At 47.6% G+C, this 24162-nt stretch overlaps 1 protein-coding gene across 1 annotated transcript in view; it reads left to right on the forward strand.

Moving 5' to 3' along the window:
* Nucleotides 1–20598, forward strand: part of LOC120847016 (venom metalloproteinase antarease-like TtrivMP_A) — a 38313-nt gene extending 17715 nt beyond the window's left edge. Inside the window, exons 9-12 of the mRNA XM_040218963.1 lie at nucleotides 14961–15104; nucleotides 15473–15614; nucleotides 15697–15828; nucleotides 20521–20598. Coding sequence (XP_040074897.1) covers nucleotides 14961–15104; nucleotides 15473–15614; nucleotides 15697–15828; nucleotides 20521–20598 — 496 coding nt within the window. The remainder of the gene's footprint in view (nucleotides 1–14960; nucleotides 15105–15472; nucleotides 15615–15696; nucleotides 15829–20520) is intronic.
* Nucleotides 20599–24162: the final 3564 nt, after the last annotated feature.

Here is a 24162-nt window from a genome sequence, read left to right on the forward strand (position 1 = left end):
ATACTTACTAGCCTTTCACGAATATCAGGAGGCAGAGAAACAAATCGCGTCGATAAAAGTGCGCATAATTTTTTAATATATATGTAACCGCATGCTTTATCCTTGACATGAGTGCACGGTCGTCGATAGCTCAAGATAGATCACAGCATCTTACCACAATGTATATTACAGCACGCGCAATATTAGCGTTTTGAAATTGGTAATGTACCTACAAAGTCAGTGCAGGGTGTGTTTAGATAAGGACGGGCATGGTGTCATGCCTTTTTTTTGTTTTCAATAAAATTTTTATATCATGTAGCAAAACCTGGCCACACAGCGGGACAGAGCTTACTATTGCAAGACAGTTCTTTGTGTTCGTGAGAAAGATCACATTCAAACGAAGGTTGAAAAAACGATTTTCCCAACCGCGCGAAGGCGCAAATTTGAAGGCGGGTGGAATAAAGAATGCAGCTTTCTACACCGTCACTTATTTCACGTTTAATGCACGCATACTTTTCTGTCAGAGTTAGTTAAAGTTAACTTATATTAGCACGTATTTCAAGCGATATAAAATGCCAAACGTGACTTCTTTTGCAACCCTTATATATCCGCGCGCCAAGTAGGCAGCGCGGCCGCGGCCTAACGGTTATCGCGCTTGCCTCCCTCGCGCAGAGCGAGGGTTCGATTCCCGGGAGTTACGCGTCCTTTTGTTTATTCTTGCAGTTTAATGTTCTGGTGAATTCGAGAACTCTGTTGCCTGTTCGAGGTGCGAATGTTTTAGTCGCGGAACCTTCCAGGTCGATTGTTCCAGAAGCCAACGCGTGTATATAAGGGGGAGCCCCTTATATACACGCGTTGGCTTCTGGAACAATCGACCTGGAAGGTTCCGCGACTAAAACATTCGCACCTCGAACAGGCAACAGAAGATGAAAACAGAGCGTGGCGATCTGCAGTCAGTCTCGCCCCAGCGCTCGAACCTGCTGTTAGGCCGACTTCGACGCCCGCGACGCTCTGTTTTCATCTTCTGTTTTTCCTTTTTGTTTTGGGCACAAGTTCGCCTCATTAAACGTTTAGTTTCTTCAGCTATTCCTCGCCTCATCATTTGTCATTCGTGACATTTTGGTGGAGGTTCTGGGTTCGCAGAGCGTCGTGGCGATAGGGAGCGGGCTTCACGGCAGAGAGGCGGCACTGGTGAGGGTGAGCGTCGGAGGTACTCCTCGATATCGCGAGGGCGTTCGCCGTACCTCGGGCGTGGGTCGTTCGGGTGGAAACCACGCAGCCCAAAACGACGGTAGGGGCAGCCGCGGTAGATGTGGTCGGCTTCCCCGCAATGGTAGCAGAGCGGCCGACGGTCGGCCCTTCGCACACGTCGGTCTTTTTCGGCGAGGATCGCTCTTGGCGGACGTCCTGGACTTGTTCTTGGCGTCGAGGGTTTTGCGGCGTTGGATTGTCCCGTCGAGATGACGCCTGGTATTGATGGGCAACAGGCGGCGGTCGGCGGGCTAGGGCGGAGTGTCGGCTCCTCTTGCGCCACCATGGTGCCGGGAACCGTTGGCCGGAGTGTCCGGTGAATTTTTTCGCGAACAGCCTCAGCGATGAACAGGGATGCCGGAGGACTGGCCGCAGGTAGCAACTTTTGGAGCTCCTCCCGGACGACGTCGCGGATAACCTCACGGATGTCCCGGGTACGGGCGCCGATCTCGTCGTTAAGCAGCGTGGAGGCAACGACGCCGGGATGTCGCTGGTAGGAGGAGGCGCGTGCTTGAAGGGCGCGCTCCATGTTCGTTGCCTCCGTGACAAACGCTTCTACAGTGGTCGGAGGGTTGCGGACGAGGCCCCCAAAGATGTCGTCCCGCACCCCGCACATGAGGACGCGCAGCTTCTTGTCGTCGGCGGCTTGTGGGTCGGCACGCGCGCTCAGACGCAGGACGTCTTGAACGAAGCAGGTGACGCTTTCGGTGGGGCCTTGCGTCCTCGTCTGAAGGAGGTCCTCGGCTCTCTCCCTTCGGTGCTGATTGGCGAACGGCCCTCGGATCTCTCCTTTCAGCTGGTCCCATGATGTAATCGAAGTTTCATGATTCTCGAACCAGTGTTGCGCCGTGTCCTCGAGAGAAAAATAGACGTTTTGCAGACGCTGTTCCGGAGTCCATTGGTTGTGCAGCGCCACCCATTCCTATTGCTGCAACCAATCTTCGACGTCTTCGTAGATCTCGCCGTGGAAAGACGTCGGCATTCGAGGGGCCATGGGCAGGTAAACGACGGGGGGTGCTGCTGTGGTCTGCGCCGTCGATGAAGCCATCGTCATTGTCGCTTGCCTTGTCCACGCCGGGAGTGGTCCGAGTTCAGGAGCTTGACCTTGAAGACGGCGGCTGGCACGATACTCCGAGTCTTCAACGGAGGGTCATCGGGAAAGGGGGCTTGCTGAACGTGTTCTTGTAGGGGTACGCTGCACGGGTTTCATACCACGCACCTTGACCAAAATAGTGGAGGTGCGGGGTGTGAAACCCGCGCAGCGTCGGAGGTGCGCCAAACCGACGTAGCGAAGCACCGCATCGCTACCGAGGACGACGCGCGCCCTGTGCATTGATCGCCGTACAGAGTCACCACTAAAGAAAGGGAGGTGAATCAGGAGCAAGTTCAAGAGATGCTGAACGACGACATAATCCAACCTTCAAGCAGTCCGCGGGCGACTCCAGTAGTGCTGGTTAAGAAGAAGGACGGAACGCTAAGGTTCTGCGTGGACTACCGGCAGCTGAACGCGGTGACGAAGAAAGACGTCTACCCAGTCCCCCGCATCGACGACACTCTAGACCGGCTGCGCCACTCTCGATATTTCTCATCGATGGACCTGAAGAGCGGCTACTGGCAGATCGAAGTCGACGAACGGGACCGAGAGAAGACAACCTTCGTCACGCCGGATGGACTGTACGAGTTCAAGGTGATGCCCTTCGGACTATGAACGGCGCCAGCAACTTTCCAGCGTGTCATGGACACAGTACTGGCAGGGCTGAAGTGGCAGAGCTGTCTCGACTACCTCGACGACGTCGTAGTGTTTTCCAGCGACTTCGACGAGCACTTGCAACGACTCAGAGCTGTTCTCCAAGCCATCCGAACCGCCGGACTCACTCTGAAGCCGTCAAAGTGTCGGTGCGCCTATGAGGAACTGAAGTTCCTAGGCCACGTGGTTAGTAACGAAGGCGTCCTCTCAGACCCCAAGAAGACCCGCGCCGTCCGGCATTTCCAGCACTGACAGACAAGAAGGCCGTGCGAAGATTCCTTAGACTTTGTGCCTACTATCAAAGCTTCGTTCGGGATTTCACAAGGATTTCCGCACCACTCACAAAACTCACGAAGGACGCCGAGAAGTTCGAATGAGCCGAGGAGCAGCAGCAGGCATTCGACGAGCTAAAGAGAAGACTCCAGACTCCTCCTGTCCTTGGACACTTTGATCAGGATGCTGAAACCGAGATTCCCACGGACACTAGTAATGCAGGACTTGCAGTGGTACTAGTTCAAGTGCAAGACGGCACCGAGCGAGTCATCGCCTACGCAAGTCGGACGCTGTCCAAATCGGAGAGAAATTACTCCACGTCTGAAAAAGAATGTCTTGCGGTCGTATGGGCAATCACGAAGTTCCGCCCGTACCTGTACGGGAGCCCGTTCCGCGTAGTCACGGACCACCACTCGCTCTGCTGGCTTGCGAGCCTCAAGGATTCGTCAGGAGGCCTCGCTCGATGGACTACAAGAGTTCAACATGACCGTGGTTTACAAGTCAGGACGCAAGCACAGCGACGCTGACTGCCTTTCCAGGGCCTCTGTCGAAACACCTTCCGGCAGTAGTGACGACGATGACGACGAGTGCTTACTAGGAGCAGTGAACACCGGACGACATGGCACGACGTCAACGAGACGATCCGGAGCTGCGCGCCTTAATCGAGCACCTGCAAGGATGCGGGGGTACCGTACCACGTATTTTCTCACGAGCCCTGTCGACCTTTGCCAGTCGACGAGGTGTACTCTACAAAGAGAACTTCGGGGACAACAACTCGCCGTGGCTGCTGGTAATCCCGACCGACCTTCGGGAGGAGATCTTTCAAGCATGTCACGACGACCCGACGTCCGGACACCTTGGTTACAGCCGGACGCTGGCCCGTATTCGTGAAAAGTATTACTGGCCCAAGCTCTCCAAAACTGTCCACCTCTACACCCGATCATGCCACGAGTGCCAGCGACGCAAGAAACCACCGACAAAGCCGGCAGGTCTCCTGCAGCCAATCGCCCCGCCAACTGCACCATTCCAGCAGATCGGAATGGATCTACTTGGTCCTTTTCCACCGCTTTTCTGCCCCTGGGGAACCGTTGGATAATCGTTGCCACCGATTATCTCACGCAGTACGCAAAACGAAAGCCCTTCCCTCGGGGACAGCTGTTGAAGTCGCCAAGTTTTTCATCGAGTCCATCGTACACCGGCGCGGCGCTCCCGAAGTTCTGATTACAGATCGCGGATCATCGTTCATGGCACAGCTGACCCAAGAAGTCCTCCGGCTCAGTCACACCAGCCATCGTCGTAGCACTGCGTACCGCCCGCAGACCAATGGGCTGACGGAGCGACTCAACAAGACAATCGCCGATATGATCTCTATGTACGTCAACGTAGAGCACAAGACGTGGGACGAGGTGTTGCCCTACGTCACGCTCGCCTACGGTACGGCGGTTCATGAGACCACTGGGCTCACACCTTTCGAGCTGGTGCATGGTCGGAAGGTAACGACCATGCTAGACGCGATGCTGCCCCATGAGCCAGCTGACAATGAGAGCCACGACGCCGAGGCGGTTGCTCAACGGGCCGAAGAGGTCCGCCAGCTGGCCCGACTCCTGATTCAAAACCTGCAACGCGTCGAGGCGGGCCGCTACAACCTCCTTCGCAGGGATGTCCACTTCCAGCCCGGAGACAGGGTGTGGGTGTGAACGCCCATCCGTCGTCGCGGCCTCAGTGAGAAACTTCTTAAACGGTACTTTGGACCATACAAGGTACTTCGTCGCCTCGGGAAGCTGAACTACGAGGTGATGCCCGGCGGAACGAGAACATCATCACGCCGCCCACCACGACGTGATGTCGTCCACGTCGTCCGCCTGAAGCCGTACTACGCTCGATAGAACTGTGAACCTTAAGTGTTTCAAATGACTCTCTAGTTTGACGTGCTTTTTATGTGCTTTGTTTTTTTTTGTGTTGCATCGAGGCGATGCACTTTTTAAGGGGGCAGTAATGCCACGCGCCAAGTAGGCAGCGTGGCCGTGGCCTAACGGTTGATGAAAATAATCCCTGGAGAAGGGGAACAAGAGGGACAAGGGACAAACATAAATCTCCAAACACAGCTAGGTGACTGGTGAGCGACCGAAAAAATTCGCCTGGTCCGGGTATCGAACCCGGGACCTCTCCATTACAAGTGGAGCGCTCTACCAACTGAGCTAACCAGGGGTTAGACGTCAGTAGAGCAAACGGGTTTTATCAGCTGCCACCAGTCTAACACAAACAAGGGTGAAGCTTGCAATTTAATGTTATAATTATAATGCAATTAAATGCAAAGGGGCAAGCGAGCTGGACAATAATGATGAAAATAATTCCTGGAGAAGGGGAACAAGAGGGACAAGGGACAAACATAAATCTCCAAACACAGCTAGGTGACTGGTGAGCGACCGAAAAAATCCGCCTGGTCCGGGTATCGAACCCGGGACCTCTCCGTTATCGCGCTTGCCTCAAACGCGTAGAGCCAGGGTTCGATTCCAGGGGAGTTGCGCGTCCTCTTGTTTATTCTTACAGTTTAATGTTCTGGTGAATTCAAGAACTCTGTCGCCTGTTCGAGGTACGAATGTTCTAGTCGCCGAACCTTCCAGGTCGATTGTTTCAAAAGCCAACGCGTGTACATAAGGGGCTCCGCGTGGCGATCTGCAGTCAATCTCGCCCCAGCGCTCGAACCTGCTGTTACGTCGACTTCGACGCCCGCGACGCTCTGTTCTTATCTTTTATTTTTCCTTTTGTTTTGGGCACTAGTTGGCCTCATTAAACGTTTAGTTTCTTCAGTTATTCTTCGCCTCCTCATTTGACATCAATGACAACATAATAAAACATTTTAGACGAATTTAAAGTCGCTTTAAACTCATATTCTAAAGCTGAAACGTTTTGTGCGGAGTGTTTCATGCTTTGTGAAAATTTAACAAATTAGTTAACGTTGATGACAGGTAATTACAAACCTGCAAAAACATGTTGCATTATTTTGTTCAAAAAATATATAGCCAGGTCGTGGCCGTATCAATTACCATAGGGACTTTTCTTTCTTAACGAGTAGTGGCACACGAGCGACGAGTGCCGCAGTGTCCGTACATGGTAATAATAATGCCCAGGCGCCACGAAGCACTATAAAAATAGCACGTGAACTTGGTTTCATCGCTGATGTGGTTAAATGCCAGTGAAAACTGAACGTTGCGGCGCGTCTGATCCTTATTAGGGTGTTTTACATGGCTGGTTAGGTGTTCATTGCACTGTCATTTCAAGTTACTACTTTAATAGTTGCAGCTGGCTGACAAAATAATTTGATTCATATTCCTGGACACCGCTCGAAAACGTGTTGACGAAACAGTTTGATTAATTTCCCTGGGCATCGGTTGGAACGAGCGACATTGCGGAAGCTTCTGCCCCGACCGATGGCGGGCGTGGCCAGGGCGGAACTATAACAGGTTATGTCTCGAAAAACAATGGCGAATGAGTGAATATCAAGGTTGAGTTAGAGATTATTCAGGTTGCGTAAGCGGTTCAGCGTCGGAGGCAATAGCAAAGTGTGCGCTTGGGCGCTATTCAAGTCGCTCCAACAGGATCTCTTGCGACGCCTCATCCGCTATCAGAAAGTCATGATCTGTGACTGGGTCGAAGGGGGCAAGAGATGTATCAATCTGGGGAAATATTTTTATGAAATTCCATGAGGGTCATAGAGTGCAAAAAAATGCAGATTTTTTTTTTTTAGCGATTAGAACGCTCTTTGTGAGTATCAGCTAGCACCGCCACTGAATGCAGTAAGACGTTTCACGCACACAGGTTCGTGGTTCACTTTAAAAAGGAAAGAAAGATCCGCTGACCAGATGTCCCGCCTACACGGCGGTGGGTTCTTGCCAATAAAAAAGACGTAACAGAAGTTAAGAAGAAAAAAACGGGAGTGTAATTAAAACGATGATTTAAAACGAAACAAAAAAAAATATAATGGAGTTTGCAAACATCGAAACGTGGCAATAAATAGTCTTAGCACTTCAGCCGGCCGGTGCGCGGGCGGCAAAATGCACAAATACGTAGCAAATACACAGAAGAAAAACAATTACTAGACAATTGAAGTTGAGCTCCTAAACTCCTGAATTACTACCAACCAGATTGCAATACTGAGGTGCTAGCGGATGGCGGAAATATCTAATCTGTCACTATCCGAGAGTTACGGCCTCTTCCATTGCATTATTCGAAAGGGCTGGTACCGGTAGGTTCCAGGGTGGGCTAGTGAGCCGCTCGATGAGACCAGCCACACACTCTCACACGCACACTTCTTATAAAGGCTTCCCAGCACGGACCTGCCCACCATCGTCGCTTTTTCCGGGCTCGATCCGCTTTTTCGCAGATCGAATCTCACGGCTCCAAGTCCAGAGCAGACTTCGTGTTCACACAGGTCGCATTCCGTGCGGCACGAAAAGAGCGTGGTTGGAAGCACGATATATCAAACCAGGTGCCGGAAGGCCTTCGAACTGTTTGTCCCGCGGGGTCTTGTTTATACTGAAGGGCATATAAATTTGGAAACTGTGTTGTACGCCTGACCGGTCTCCGGGTATTTCGAGGAGATGAGTCTCTAACATATCCGGGCGCAGTCGAATTAATCGACACAAGCACTCTAACTAGAACGTGTTCGGGGGCTCAGGGCTTCCTCCACTCAAAGTCCGCGCTGCGTGCCACGTACAAGGAATTCTCGTGATCTGATTTTCATATTTCCACATGTGAAGCGAATGGATTCCAGGCACCATCTTGGTGTCCTTCCACTCTAGCCTCAAGCTCGCCATCCGCGATGTAGAGCAAGAAGACGTTTTTCATCTTTCCTTCCAGTGACCGTACAAATCCACTCGCACCTTGTTTGGCGTCAGTGGCAGGCGCCCGAAGATTTTGCAAGGTGACTTAGTGTTTTACAAGCCTCCTACCCCGTCGCATGCTTTCTTGCCATGCACTGTTGCCGAAAAGATCCACTTCATCCTCTGGAGCTCACTGCACTGCAACTCGTGAGGTTGGTACCGGTTCTTAAAATGGGCGGCCGCTCCATTGCTAACGTAAGTGAGGCGAGAGTAGATTGGTGCGTTATCCTCGAGGTCTTCCTTAATTTTTGACAAGGCAAAGCTTGCATGCGCCGAGTCATAAGTTAGATCGTTGCAAATAGCGGCATAGCTCCGCGTCGACTTCCTTGACGTTACAATAAACGCACGTAAAGATGCTGATTTGTTTCTTGCGCCAATGGTACGGCTGTACTTCGTCCGCAAGCACCACGGTCGAATTCTCGGCAAAGTCAAGGTGGAAAACAATAGCACTCCTTTCACAAGACTGCTTCTCGTCATCTATTGCCTTTGCTTTCACGCGTCGTAGGTAGTTGCGAGGGATCCACTTCATCGCAGTTTTTCGAAGCTCCTTAATAAGCACTGCGGCGGTCAGCGTTTTCCTAATGAACTGTCCCGATTCCCATGCGGCGAGGACTACGTCCTCATTATGTCCATTATTGAATTTTTCCAACGTCAATTCTTCCGCTCTTGGGCACTGGTCGCCCCTGCCGAGGAAACACGGGAAGTAGGGTGCGGACATACACAAAGAGACTGCACATCTTCCGCTGAAAGTAAATCCCCTGTCGCATTTTCCAGCCCCACAAGATATAGCTGTAAGTTGGCACAGTAGGTACAAACACACACCTCCGGGCGAAGCAAGCACTTTACCCACTGGAGTCGCGAAGATATAAACTTTAGGAAGCCAATCGCAGAGCTGGGGCGGGCAAGTTTGTAGACGCCGTATGCTTCGCGCATGAACCGGGCCTTGAAGTGTTTTTGAAACCATTGGGCCTCTCCCTCGATTTTCACGCGCACAACATCTTTCGTATCCGGGCTTTGCGTTGAGCGATCCAGCTCAACAGTTTTGTAGTAGGCAAGCCCTGAATTAACATCCTCTTCACCAACCTTACACTTAATAAAGGTCACCAGTCAAGACCACACGCCTCCCGCATCGGTGAGCTTCTTCGCCTTCTGAATGACAGTATCCTGCCTCGGAGATGAGGCCTTGCACGTCTTTTACTGTAAGGTGCGGTGGCAAAAACGTTGACACCTGGCACTGTTCCTGGAATGAAGCGCACTTGCCGTAAGCTGAGCGCCGGTTCTTTTTCCAGCTCATGCGGCTGTCGCATTTGTCAGGAGACAACTGCGACTGAATGAAAGGAGCCGTTTTGGGGGGTTTCTGCAGTGTCGTACACAGGGCGAATTCCACTTCGTATTTGTGTCACGACCGCTGTGGTGATCTTCACCTACTTTCGCTTTGCGTATGGCATTTTCATTAGTTTCCGTAAAGTGCTTGGCAGTCTAAGAAGCGACTCAACTGAGGGGGCACCGATGATCGCATTAATGCCTTCCACGGTCTCCTCTGCCGTCTGAAAACTAAGCGGTGATCCTGGCTGATCTCTGACGTTTTTCACGTCTTCTCTGGGCTTCGGAAGAAGTTTTGGCATAAGAAGTCGTTTTCATGCACTTCTGCCTCTGGGTTTAGTACTTTCCGGACAGTGGCAACACCCACGTCGCTGATAGGAGGAAAATTTCGTTGGATTTTGATGTTCCGTTTACGCCTGTTTGAATAGTCCGCACAAAAGTGTCGTCTTGGAAATGACACCATGAGAAAGTCTCACGCGCTGAGGACGACGCAAGCTATTCGTAGAATTCACAAGGGATTAAAAGAAACGATAAACTGAAGTCATCTTTGGTGGAATTGTAAAGGCCAGTTTTACGCCAAGAATTTTGGAGAGCCGGAGCTCCCTCTTCAAAGTGGCTTCCCTTTTAGGTGGGTCGTTCGAGTAGTAGCTTGCCAGGGAAGCTTCCTTTATGTAGAGCCCAGATGCTGATTCTTGCTTGGAGTGTCCGCTGACCTGCGGTGGAGTCGCGTGGTGGTTGGAGGCTCACCTGGCTCATGACGCTCGTGGGTTGAAGACGGGTTGTCCTAATGACCGAAACTTGGAACGTGCAAATGTCGTCAGTGCCGCTTTCTGCAGGAACCATACCTGAAAAATCCTCATTGTGCTCTGCAGCGGACACAACTGCAGACCCGTGCATCAAACATGTTTCGTACATTCAACAGTCTGCTAGCACCGGCAAAACTTTCCAAGAGTCCTTTGTACCCCCCCCCCGCCCCCCCCCCCCCACACTCCATTCTGCGTATTAGCTCTTTCGTGGGGAAGGGCTGTTTTGCCGCCGCACGAGGAATGACTCTGGTGTTTGTTTACCATCGCCACACGCCCTTTTGTTATGTTTGGACCGCGCACGCCGCAGGTGTCGCGTATCGCGTCTGCGAGTCGGTGAGATACGATCGCCTTTGCGCGCGCGGATGTAACCTTCAGCCTTACTTTCTAACGTAGGGGCGGTGAGGGGGGGGGGGGGGGGGGGGGGGCTGCCACTTATTTTGTCGGCAAGTCTGCATCAAGAAACACTTGTTTTCGTCCGGCACCGTCTTCAATTATGCTCCGTCTTGGAGTCCAGCTACGCCACGTGTTACAATGCCATAATATACCACCGGCTTAACCTTCCGTTCACGCCACGCCCTCCATCGGTCGGGCCAAAAGCTTCCGTAACATTGCTCGGTCCTAGCGGTTCCTAGAACGAGGAATCAAATTATTTTGTCAGCCAAGTACTCATATTAAAGTACTAATCCAAAAAGGCAGCAACGATGAGCATCTGACCAGCTAAATATAACACCCTAAATAGAATCGGACGAGCCGTACAGTTCAGTTTTCATTGGCAATATCAGCTACATCAGCGATGACAACAAGTTCACGTGTTATTTTTGAGTTATTCATGGTGCCTAGGCCGCAATATGAAAAAGTACGGACTGTGGCCTGCGTCGGTTCTGTACCACCAGTCGTTAAGACAGAAACGCCTGTAGCGACAATTTATTTATTTATTGATTGTTTTACCCTCAAGGCCTGAGGCATTATAGAGGGGAGTGGATTAAATTTCAGAAGATAGTGCAACGTTGTGCAGTTATTATTAAAGACAAATAAGAGGCTCCCTAATCATACAATGCTGGCTAAGGTGTTTTTGAAAAGATTGTGGTCTTCGATGGCTGCCGTAGGTACGGGAAGGCGATTCCACTCATCTGATGTGCGTGGGAAAAAGGACTGAAAAAAAGCGTTAGTTTTGCAGAGTGGAATTCCAACCTTAAAAGCATGATCTAACCTGGATGAGATATACGGGGGAGGCAAAATAAAATCGTTTCGCAGATATGGGTGATGAAAGAGCTTGCGAAATAGACATAGTCGAAGTAATTTACGGCGAGATGCTAGAGTTGTTAGTTTGGGGCTAGATTTCATTGAGCTTATGCTGGCAGTTCTGTTATAGTTAGATAGGATAAAACGAACTGAATTATTTTGAACCATTTCAAGTGAACCTATTAAGTTTTCTTGGTAAGGATCCCACACAGATGAAGCATATTCAAGTTTTGAACGGATTAGTGTTTTATATAACAAAAGTTATTAATGACGAAGGGGCTTTTGAAAAGTTACGTCGGATGTACCCAAGCATTCTGTTATCGTTGTTAGTAACATACGAGATGTGAGCGTTCCAGGTGAGATCGGCTGAAATGTGAATACCAAGGTTTTTGTAAGAAGTCATGGCATCAAGGGGACGGTGATCTAGAAAGTAGGTGGGAAAACTATTTGCTTTTCTAGATACGCGCATGTATTTGTATTTATTAACGTTTATGTCCATATACCATGCTTTGCACCATTCAGAGATGGCATTAAGGTCCGACTGAAGATTAGTTATATCGTCGTAACAAGTTATTTCACGAAAAACCACGCAGTCATTGGCAAACAAGAGAATGTTAGAAGAAACGCGAGAAGGTAGCTCGTTTATGTAGAGAAGGAAAAGAAGAGGACCAAGAGCAGAACGCTGTGGCACACCAGAGTAAACACCGGTTGGCTGCGAGTTAAAGTTGTTAGCTGAAACAAACTGTGAACGGTTAAGAAGAAAACATTCAATCCATGCGAGAAGTCTGTGATCAAGGTTAAATTGGTGTAGTTTATATAGTAAAAGTTTGTGGCATACCTTGTCAAATGCTTTAGAGAATTCTTAAAAAAAGAAAGTCTAAAAAATTGCAATCGGCAAATGAGGAATGGTCAAGAATGAGGTTTAGTTTATGCGTAAATGATACCCATTGAGTTTCACAGGAGTAAGTTTTGCGGAAGCCATGCTGTGAAGGTGTGAAAAAGCAGTTTGATTCAAGGAATGTAACGAGATGCAAAAACAGAATGCGCTTAAAAAGTTTACAAGGAATGCTGGTTAGTGAGATGGGTCGGTAATTGAGGGGAGAAGACTTATTGATGCGACCACGACCTGGTTACATATTTATTTTTGTTTGAAAACAAAATAACGTATCATGTCGTTGCAGATTTGTAATTACCGGTCATCAAAAACCCATAAAAAAAATTAAAAAAAACGAATGATTTTTTTTAATGCCGCACAAAAATATAAGTTTTAACTTTTCAAATTTGAAAAATATTTTGGCCGCAATGCAGAAAACAATTTCAACAGTAGAACGCTAATTAACTTTTTAAAAGTTCACAAACCATAAAACACTCGACACAAAACGTTTCAGCTCTAGGATATAAATGTAAAGCGACTTAAAAATTTGCCACCAAATCCCTCACTACGTAAGATTCGCTCCAGAAGCCAAGTTTGGCATTTTATTTCGCTTGTAATATATCTTCATATAAGATTTAACTAATTCTGGCTGAACGGTGTGCGTGCATTAAACGTACAAACATTTGACGTTATAGAAAGCTTCATTCTCTATACCTCCGGCCTTCAAGGTTGCGTCATCGCGCAGTTGGGAAAATCGTTTTGCGACCTTCTCTCGAATGGGATTTTTCTCACGAGTACAATTGAGTATCTTGCAAAACTAAGGTTAGTCCTGTTTTGTGGACAGGTTTCACTACTTCATATAAATATTAAATTGAAAACAAAAAAAAAATGTGCATGACACCACCATGATCGCCCTTATCTGAACCCAACCTGCAGTCAAACTTTCACAGGTTTGTCACGCTAACCTTGCTTTATTAATCTTCTTTCTTTTCACAGAGTCGTGCCCCAAATAATTATGTATTTGTTTTATGTTTACCAATTAACAATTGGCTCTGATGTTGTTTTACATCGTAACTTATGTTTTTAATGCGTTGATGTACACAAGTGTCATGAGATTACTTTATATTCGTGTTAAACTATTGTGAGGACTGGTAGGCGGATAAAGAATGTAAAAGGTTTAAGTAAGAGAGACCTGGGTTAGATGGTGGCATAACGCGCCGAGGCGACCAAGGACAACTGCACGCGCCAGTTCTTGAGCGCGTGGGCACGATGATTGCCAGACCGAATTGCGGGTTTTGTCGTCTGGCTCACACTATAATAATAAAATAAACCAAAACGAGACCAAACTTAATTTCAACATTTTGAGGCAAAAATAATCTAATCACAAAGCACAAAATCAAACAAATGCAAGCGAAATATGTTACAGCAGAAGTGGCAGTGATGGGTATTGAATTCTTCAGGCAGAGGCGGTGCTGTTTTGACATCAGTCTTCGCTTTTCTTTTGTGGGACCATAAAGAGAAAAGCGGTTGGAGGCTCGCGGGGGAGACTTGGGTGTCATTGGTTTTGTTGTTCGTTTCCACATTAAATCCCGACGGAGCTTGTATTGGCGGACGGCTGTGTCGGTGACGTTTTGGCTTTCCCTGAACGGAGGTCTTCCTGGCCCGCTGCCTTGGTGACTCTGAGTTGGTGCGGCGGATTCCTGGTTGCCAGTGACTTGTAGCCCAGTCCCGGTTCGGGCCGTTTGCCTGAGCGCCCGGGCCTGGCTGTCAGTCGCTGACTGTCCCTCACAAAATCTGCTACGTGCCGTTCTTTTGCGCTCGTTCCGCCGTCTTCTTTTCTTTCTCTTCGCCATACACATAATCACAACGACACAGTATATTTGACCACGCCTATGGTGTTTATAGTGCGCCATTCCTTGTTAGAAAAATTCACTACGAATTTTATTTGTAATACAGTCCTGCGCACATGCATGACACCACACTCCGAATTCGCAGTTTCAACAAGAACACAAAGTGCTCGATTACGTGCACTTTGCTTAAAGCATACGAGGCCAAAAAATCAACATTACTGCTCTAGCCGAAATTTGCATAGGTGAACATGTAATCAGATTAAATTAAATAGGTACTCTGAGAGTATACGTATCTTCTACAAAGATGTAAGTAAATTGTTTAGGGTACAGTGTCATTCGAAAAGTCACTGATTCATTAGTGGCCACTAATAAGAGCGCTGCAATTCTATATATCATATAAAAATTTCAACCACCTTAGGGCGATGATTTCTAAAGCATGTTTTGTGATATATAGTTCTTACAAATGTCTTTTTTATCATACATACAAGCGGAATAAGAAAAGATCCTGGACTTTATTCTTTAAATTTCGTCCCCAATAAAAAATGACAATATAATTTTTTCTCTTAATATTCTTTCAAAGCGTGGAATACATTTACATGTGCTTATGTGACGATTATCAGCAAAGGTTGTAGTGATTCAGTCATTTCTTGAACAATTGTAAAATAATTTTGTTCAAAATAACCCATCAAAGTTTGCTGAGTTTTTTAGAACTGTAGTATTGTTATCTTCCAGTCTTGGTATGTACCACGACGGAGACACTCGAGGAGCTCCAGAGTGCAAATCAACTGGGGGATATATTATGGCTCCTTCGCAAGGCCTACATAGTGTGCATACATTTTCATGGTGCAGCTCGAAGCAGCTCTATATTTTTCTAAGGTAAGTCACCAAGTTCAGACCAAAAGGCCCAAGTTAAGGAAGGACAGAAGTTACCACAATAGGCCGAACAAAGGGGCACGCACAGCACCGTCATTTATGGTGCGAGCTTTTTTGAAATAACTTTTCGTTACTACATAGTGGATTCGCTACATTTGGCCTTGTAGCGCGACATTAAAATACGCTTCTATTTGCACCAGACAGCTCGGTACAAAGCTGAGGTTACATGCAACATCGCGAAATAAATATATTGCGTTCTGATTATTTTGACGCTAAAATATTTGAGTGGTTGCAGAGAAGTAATTTTTCCAGAAAAAAAAAAAAACTATTTTTGTCTTTTTTTAATTTTTACCGTGTAAATAATTTTGCAGCAAACCAGACGCAAACTGCCTGTCATTTCAAACGAAGACGCCTGGAAAAGCCCTCCGTGCTGACGTGATACTAAAACAGGCGGTTCCTCCGCAGAAGGTTTGTGAACTAAAACACAAAGGGGAACGAATTACACATATTGAGGTAATCTCTAAAGTGATTTGATGTTCAGATACATTATATATAAAAGTTATCTTGGCAATGATAGCAGTAAAATTTCCTCCAGACGTTCACAGGAAGTAATGTATACTATGACCTGAAGCACTGTGATATCATATGCTATAACAACAATACCAAGTATTTCCACTTCCATGACGCTCCTGATAACACCAACTGTTCCAAAAACGACCCGTCATTGGTAAGTCCTGTGGACGTCCGAAGTCCCAAAGCCTATTTGGGCGGCATTCATAAAAAATAACGGCCAGTTTCACAGCAGTAATTTCGAACAGTAACATTTTTTTTTTAAATCGTTTCCGTTTCACTTTAAGGGGTAGAGCAACGATTTTAATGTTGAAAGAATTTGCAGTTCGTAATTTTTAATTTTTGTTTATCCAAGCAGAATTGACCGAAAACGCGTGACATTGAACCGGAAAAACTGCTATTCCGGGGGATAATTGCAAAAAAAAAAATGTATTTGTTAAACTGCAGCAGGCCTGTGGTGCTTACGGGAACTACGGTGACACCGTCTCTGAGGGACACAAGGAAGTCGAGAAAAACTGTCCCCCTCCACTGCTGCGCTCGCCGTCAGTTCTGTGGCGAACCGTCTTATGTGTCGATCGCTCGCCGCGACCTTGGACGATGTTAATCTCTGAGAAGTAGGCAATCGCGAAGGATGCGGCTGTTGTCTCTGAAGGAAGAACCCAACGGGAAACCAGGTGATCCCCCAGAAGACGTCACTCGAAAGACGACTTGGAGGGTTGAGAGATACTTTGACCTTCGATTGGCTTCATATTTTTTGAATAAAAACTAGCGCTCGCAAGAAGAATCAGAAAACACATTCTTGAAGCCGCAAGCGGCTCTTTTTAAAAGGGTCCAATTTTCGTCTATTTTTTTAGGGAGGTGCTTTGGGGGAGTTATTGTTCAGCCAATGGTGGCCCAGTTGTATACATCTCCACTATATCTATGACTCCACCCCCAGTTTCTCTCTCAAGCACGCTCACACACACACGCACGCATAAACACTGGCGAGCATGATGCTGCTTCAGGGACGCGTCTTCGAACCGGCCGTCAACCGCTAAAGAACGGCCGACGATCCCTTGGACCCGGCGGCGATCGAAGACGATGCCAGCGGTCCGTCGTCACTTGGCACTCGGTGGTTCCTTTAATTAACGCAGATTTGGAGACACCAGGGTGTTCTCTAGCTTGGGCCGATAATCCCCGTCTAGACGATCCACCGGGTTTCCTACCAGTCCAGGGAGTGTGGGAGGAGCGAAGCCCTTTCCAAGGTCATTCCTAACAGCGCCAGTGTACCGGCTGCTTTTGTGAAGTCGGTTGCCCGCGACGCTAGACGTCTTTGGGCGTCTTTGTGCGGCATGCTCAAGGTGAGGCGAGAGGGCGCCGTTGCAGCTGGCCCCGACTAATTCCTGGGGCACCATTGCTCCTCATGCTTCTCCCTAACGTGGCGACAGTGCGACGGCAGACAGGCCCTTCACGCGCTCACAGGTCCTCAGGGCTTGGGTGAACTTGGGTAAGGAACGTACACCCGTCCATCGTATCCGAGGTTTTCCACCATCAGTTGGGGCTCCCGCTCAGGATTTTCGCTAGCAGCCGGGTTCGGATCCTCCATTTTTTTAATTAGGAGAAATCTGTCGACGATACTAGGCAGTTAGGTTGGTGCGTCGGTTGACCTTTACCCCGGGCCAGACGTAACACCGGTGATTTAGCAAACGTACAAAGCCGACGAGCACCCTGACGTTGCGCTTTTGACTCTATTTGTTTAGTTCCATTAGAATATAGCGTCGGCTGGGTTGGATTTAAGGTAAAACTTAATATGAACAAACGAGAAAGGATCGAATATTGGGGTTACATGACGCGTCAATGCCACCTGTCGCTTGCGTCGAAAAGTTATTGCACTATGAGATTCAGACATGTCCTCGTCCCGTCATTGTCTGCCTCAATATCGTCTGCTATGTGGAGAGCAAGTCGTCTGCTTCCTGCGAAGGAGTTGCGGGGGCATCAGAATGACACCTAGTTTCGATTCGCTCTGATTGGGAGGATGGTTGGTAAACCTCATTGCTAGATGCATTGAGGTCCACCCGCTATTTTTTAGGGGCGAAGCTCCTTAGGGTCTAGCGTTGTCCGTCCGGCGTCCGTGCTCACATCGATCTTGCTGGTGCTCGTGCTCGTGCCCGTGAGCTCACGTGCTAACGTGCTCGTGTAGGGCAAAGAAAATGATGAAAGAAAAATGTCTGCGCAGCCGACAGGATTCGAACCTGTGCGGGGAGAACCCCAAAGGATTTCTAGCCCATCACCTTAACCACTCGGCCACGACTGCGGGACGAGTAGGGGCCTCTGAGATGTGGTAGTAACTCAAGAGCTGGGGATGTCATGGATGAAACGTTGCATGTAGCCGCTCAACGTTTATAATGGAGAGGGCGCTGCGGTAAAATGCGTATATAATCGCGTTAAACTTTACATGCATTGGCTCACTGTTTATAGACGAGAGGGCCCTGCGGTCAAATGCTCAAATGCGTATATAACCACGTTCCATACCACACATTCTCTTTCTGACATGGATGAAAACGAACGAAAGGCTCGGCATGCCGCGGCTCAGCGTCTACGCAGACAAGCACCACCAGAACTTAGCCCCAATCAACATCATTCACCACGTCGAGATGCGGTAATTTTTTTTTTTTCAATCAGCTCGGCGTTTTGGCGCCATCGCAACCCCTGTGCTAGAAGCAGACGAACTTGCGCTCCGTATACTCATTGGCGTAGCAAGAACAGTAGGCCGTATTATTTAAGTATGTGCGTTGCCTTCCGCCATGATATTGGGGTTGGGGGAGGGAGTAAAATTTGTTTTACCCACTAAGTGTTTTGATGTGCCGAATCCTGATGTAAAAAAAAAAATCATCTTTTATCGGCGCTTGTGTCGAAAAAAGCAAGACATGGGTATGCAATGAACCTTTTTCATGTAAAAACGACACCAAGTGGCTAAACCTCCAAGTACCGTTGGTGTATGGGATGGGAGCTGTGATACCGTTCCTGCCTTCTTTGCGGCTGACCTGAGTCGCGGAAAAGACAGGAGAGGTAGTGCAACCATTCTTCCGGACGCCAACCCAAGTTCCAGTTTTCGCCCCCGCGAGAGGAAGACCTGCGCATGCGCAGAACCCTTCTTAAAAAAAAATGTCTAGTCCCCGACATCGAGCTAAAATACGCGTGAGCCAAATAGAAAACATCCAGTTACCTGTAAGCGAAGGAAAAGAGACAATAGCTGCGGTTGTCAAACAAAAATGGCAACTTGATGGTCAGCTCAATAGGGAGTGTATTTCGGGTATACGCAAAAGATTTAGATAAATATTTTTTTTTTCGAAGAGAGCTCCCATTCGATTTTTTTTTTCTCCGAAGCCTTCCACCCTGCATGCGCCTGCGAGATATCCCCGGACGACGGTGACCACGGCGAGTTCGTCCGTAACTCGCCGTCGCTGGAGCTGGTCGCCAGCGGGTCGCAGTCAAAATGAAGAGCTTCCAACATCTCTCGATAGCAATCACCTTCATCGCTACTGCGAACAATGTCAAACACTTTGACAAGGCGAGCGATATCGTAGACGTCGTCACGTCACGGACCACATGCTCGAAACGCGGAAGGTAAACTTGGAAGTTGAAGCACGAGACGTCCAGAGTGCCAAGTTTGTGAGTGCGAGCAAGGGGACGCCGCGAGGGAGGCTGCCGACGTGACCAGCTTCCCAGCCACGGCGGCCTTTTCGAATAAGGCGGATCCGAGGGACCCGCCTTTAAATCGATTTATCCACGAAACTATTGCGCCATTTTCAAAACAAATTTAGCAGAATTAAAGGAACATAAAATGGGTCCTAGCAGTATAGTCGTCTCATATTTTATTCTTGGCGTGTCATAACCCCTTTAAGGCCAATGGACGTACAACAAAATCTGCTAAAATTTGTTGCATTATTTTTTGTGTATTTTAAGTTACAAAGCTAAAAATATTACGAAATCGAGGCTACCGCTGAACCGTGAATGGTTCGTGCAGATACACATAAATGACAAATTCATTATTTTTACAAAGTGTAAACATGCTCGAGGTTGGTCAGATATTAACAGATTAACGACACGGAGGCGGACGGTGGTTTTAAATTGAGAATTCTTAGGGCATTTTTGTATAAGACTGGAAGAAATGCTGTGCGGTCCGAGGCGATCGAGAGCTCTCTGATGTCGCCTGCTTCGCAGGGCCTGTTTTCAATAGCCGGCATGTAGGGTTTTTGTGCACACCACGTAAAGGAAGTGACCTGAGCGGCGCCGCTTAACAGATGTTTATCTCAGCCACTCACCTGACGGTAGCTTGATAGCGGTAGCACCAAGGCAAAATATGCTGAGTCAGTGGCCTGTGGACGCTTGCGGCACGTCTCATATTTCATAGAAGACAGCGACTTCGCACGCTCAAAACGCCGTCCACAGCCCAGTACATAAAGATAGTAGCGCCCCGAAGAAGAATATTGGAAAAGTCTATAATATTGGAAAAGTCTAAAGTCTATACGTACGGCCACCGTTTTTGCTGTCTTTCTTTTTTTAATTTTATAGCCTTTGAGTGGAACTGTCAAAAAAAGAAATACATTTTTTGTTTCAATCGACGTTAGCGTGCCCAATTTTAGGTATGCACGATTTGAATGCGAATTCTGCAAGGCGTGCCAGTTATGTTAGTCTCTGCGGCCACACACTGTATAGACACCACGAGCAAATGGGTATGGAGAAAGCGAAACCGAAACAGCCCGCTAACATCACTTCGTCGAATGGGACTTCTTCAATCGTGATGACTGCATCTCTCTTGCAAGTATGTCCCGGGTACCGCCTCAAGCAACCCCGTTTTCTCTTCCAGGTCTGCATCAACAAAAAATGTGAGAGGATTCCCGCTGACGTGAAGATCTACAGGATAAGACCTACAAAAGGACAATAACTTTCCAGCGCTTAACTAGTGCTAATCGAGCTCTGAGCTGTGGCAGTACTTCTAAATAAATAAATTAAAAATTGGCAGCGACTTTTAGCCTCAAAGTTTTGTAATGCATGAAAAGCCTCGAAACACCCAGGGAGTAACATTACCCAGAGCACAATATAGCTTACACGGAGCAGAGTAACGCAATCCTTTGATCCCCCTGTTTCGCCGACAAGATGGCCGACAGAGCAGCTCGGCGCCAGTCACGTGGTACTGAGGGCTCTAGCAGGCGGCCCGCCCTATGGGACAATACATGGAAATCGACGCAACACGGCCGATTAAGAAATAAGCGCCAAGTTCACACTTTTTTAAACTAGTCTGTCGTGAGGTTGGTAAAACACTTTATCAAAGTTTTAATAATATTGGATGCGTGTGAAAATTTTAACAAGGCAATCTCCAAGGCAATGAAGTTTGAAGCAGACGATTGTTTTACGCAGCGGAGATGAACTTTATGCATTGGCCGGAGCGGGTCACGTGAACGGAGTGGACGTCGCTGCGTCGTCTGCTGCATATTGCCGCTGAAACAAAGAAAAAAAAAAAGTTATTTCATGGTACACAGTTTTGCGTAAATTATTGCCAACTTTTACTTTATTATTTCAAAAACTATTGTCGTTCCGCACATCTCCAAAATAATCAAGAAACAGCGATTTTCTCAAGTTCGCCATGCATTTATGAGCGGAGTTGAAACCCCCGGGCATTCACCGCTAGTCGCCGAGAGATGGCGTTCTAGATTGCGCTACTGCGCTACTCTGCTCCGAACGACCCGTTTAGTGCTCTAACATCATCTAGGGTTATCTAGGAGGTGTTGCTAGGAGGGGCAAGGGGTAAGGAGAGAAAAAGAGAGGAAGAAAAGAGAGGAAAGGCTGAGGGAATTGCTGTGTGATGTGACGTATGCTTTCCCGCTAAATTTAGCGGCTAACTGAATTGGTGTATGGGTCACGTGACGTCAATTTCCCGCTAAATTTAGCGGGAAAATTGAATAGACGTCCTGGCCATTTAGTGGGGAAACTGAATTGACGTATTGGTCTCGTGCCGTAAACGTTTCCCATGGTGTATATGTTACGTAACGCAATTTCCACGCTATTTTTAGCGGAAAATGCACGGACGGACAAATTTAAGGGATGAAGGTGGTGTTATAAAGACATTTCATGCTTTTTAACGCTATCCCCATCCCTTAAAGAAACTAAGATGTTTTCTAGAAAAACGTCATCGAAGCAAACACCGTTCGCATAAAGTTAAGACAAATATAAGATATACTTTTTTTTTTTTTCACAATGTGTCCGACCGCAGCCAGCGCTACGATCCGATTGAGCCAATAGAGGAGCCCAAAAAGCGCTTCGTCATGGCGCGCGTCGTCTTTGCGCGTTTCCTACCACCAACTGAACCAATCACGGGCAGTGAATGCGCCGGTATACCCTGCACTTTTTCTGTCCGTGATTGGTTTAACTGTTGAGAGTCAACGGACAAAGGCGATGATCACAATGACAAGGCGCTTTTGGCTTTGCCGGATTGAATTAGTTGTGTGTTTGTTGCGTTCGGACTTCATACGGAACGGGATATACTATTTTGTCCTTTCCAGTGTTTTACTCGATTGAAGCGCGTGGACTTTTAAAGAACGATGATTGTCTGATTTACCCTATTCGCCTCGGATGGATGGATGGATGGATGGATGGATGAATAAGGCTGAGCCCTTTGGATCGGGCGGTAGCTTACGCCACCTAGCCATTTTGTTTGCGAGATCGAACCGTGTCGCCACCGTGCGGCCGAAATTGGAAACGCGCGAAAGCGGGGATACCGCCGTGCGTCGTCTGCTACGGGCGCACGCTCAGAAGCACGGATCTCGACGACGCAAGCCCGTTTCAGGCTGAGCTTGACATTCCTTATTAAATGTTTTATGTTTTTGTAGCCGTTTCGTCTTACTGAAGGCTGTGTTGCATCGTTTCCCATGCGTAGAAATTTAGCAAAGCGATTAAGCTTTCATAAAAAAATCCCACGTATTTTTGTTACCTCGCACAAACCGTGGCTTTCATAAAGCATTGAATGTTGAGTGGGTCTGTGGTTTGATTAGAAAACTAACCCGACTGATCGCTATCCTTTAATAGACTAATCAATCAATAAATCCGTATGTCGATTTTTCACCGGTCATATTGCGTGAAAGACGTTAAAACTATACATTGTTTTACTGGTTTTACTATGTCATAAATGGCATATTGCATTCCCATTCTAAACCTCACGTTGCGAGCCCTACATGCATATCAACACGGGAAGCCTTTTAAAATGAAGCATCGTTTAAAGTTATTATTTAAACAGTATAATCACCTTCGGTGAAATGACAAGCACGCTGAAGTGGTTTACCGTGCAAGCCTGTGTCACAAAAGAAATAAAGACGTCAAAAATATCAAAGCAGGTATTATTTACTCCTTGTTGACTTTCTCCAGCACAAGACTCCAATTAACCGGCAAAAAAAAATTGCAATCAAAGCATTACTTGAATAATCTGAAAGTTAATCGATGAACTGCCCAATCCCTATATACGTTAGGTGAGGGCGGAGGCTGATCGGAAAGTCTCGTGAAGGTTGCTAGCCCTCATGAGTAAAAGAGTATCACTGCGGCCGATACTGTCTGTGTCGTGGTGCGCGTCGTTTGTTGGGGTTGCAAAGTCTACTGTATTTGAATACAAGATTATTTAGCCAGAAATTTATAGTATTAGCCTCTTGACATCCGCGGCCCTTACCAAGAAAATTGAAGCGGGTGAACCCGCACTCCCAAGAAAAGCATTTAATAACAGGAACATTGCTGCGTAGCTGGGTTACACTCGTTTATTACGGTCACGGCAGATATATTAGAACAGTTTGTTCCACTTGTTTCAGTTGTCCTGCCAACCGTGCAGTTTGCAGATCTTAACTAGAAGAGACACACTCTCCTCATCGCAACGCAGTAGATTTGTTCAGACTCCATAAAACTTACCTACACTATGGCACAGTAAAAGGGCAGAGGTACTCAATAGCATGGTAATTTCCAACACAGCGCTAACTTATCTTCATTCTAAATATTTATATTACTGCAAAAGCTAGAAGTAAAAAAAAATCATAGAAGCTGCGATTTCACAGCCCACAGTACCGGTATTATGTTATCTGGGTTGGAATTTATTGTGTTTTTTTCCCACGTTGATGAACCGATACATTCATTTAAAAAAAAAAAAAATATTTAACGTAAATATTCCAGTTCAGCCGGAGACAGGCATCAGTCGTGGTGATCCATGCTTTCCAACGTCTGCCTAGAACAGACGACGCACCCACAGAAGCGATTATATAAATTTAGGCCGCACGCTGGCAACACGATTCGATCTTCACTGAAGCACCGAACAGTACCGCATCCTTTTCCGCTAGAATTGTTTTCCCACCGATAGTATGCCACAAAATAAACGCAAGAATCTACGCCGTCTCGCGCGTGAACGTGGAGAGCCTATGGGGCGGCCGCTCTCCTATCCCCGCTTTGATGATGATGATAGCGCGACCGTAGCGCCACC

This window comes from Ixodes scapularis, unplaced genomic scaffold, assembly GCF_016920785.2.
Source record: "Ixodes scapularis isolate PalLabHiFi unplaced genomic scaffold, ASM1692078v2 PGA_scaffold4__175_contigs__length_147842914, whole genome shotgun sequence".
Lineage (NCBI taxonomy): Eukaryota > Metazoa > Arthropoda > Arachnida > Ixodida > Ixodidae > Ixodes > Ixodes scapularis.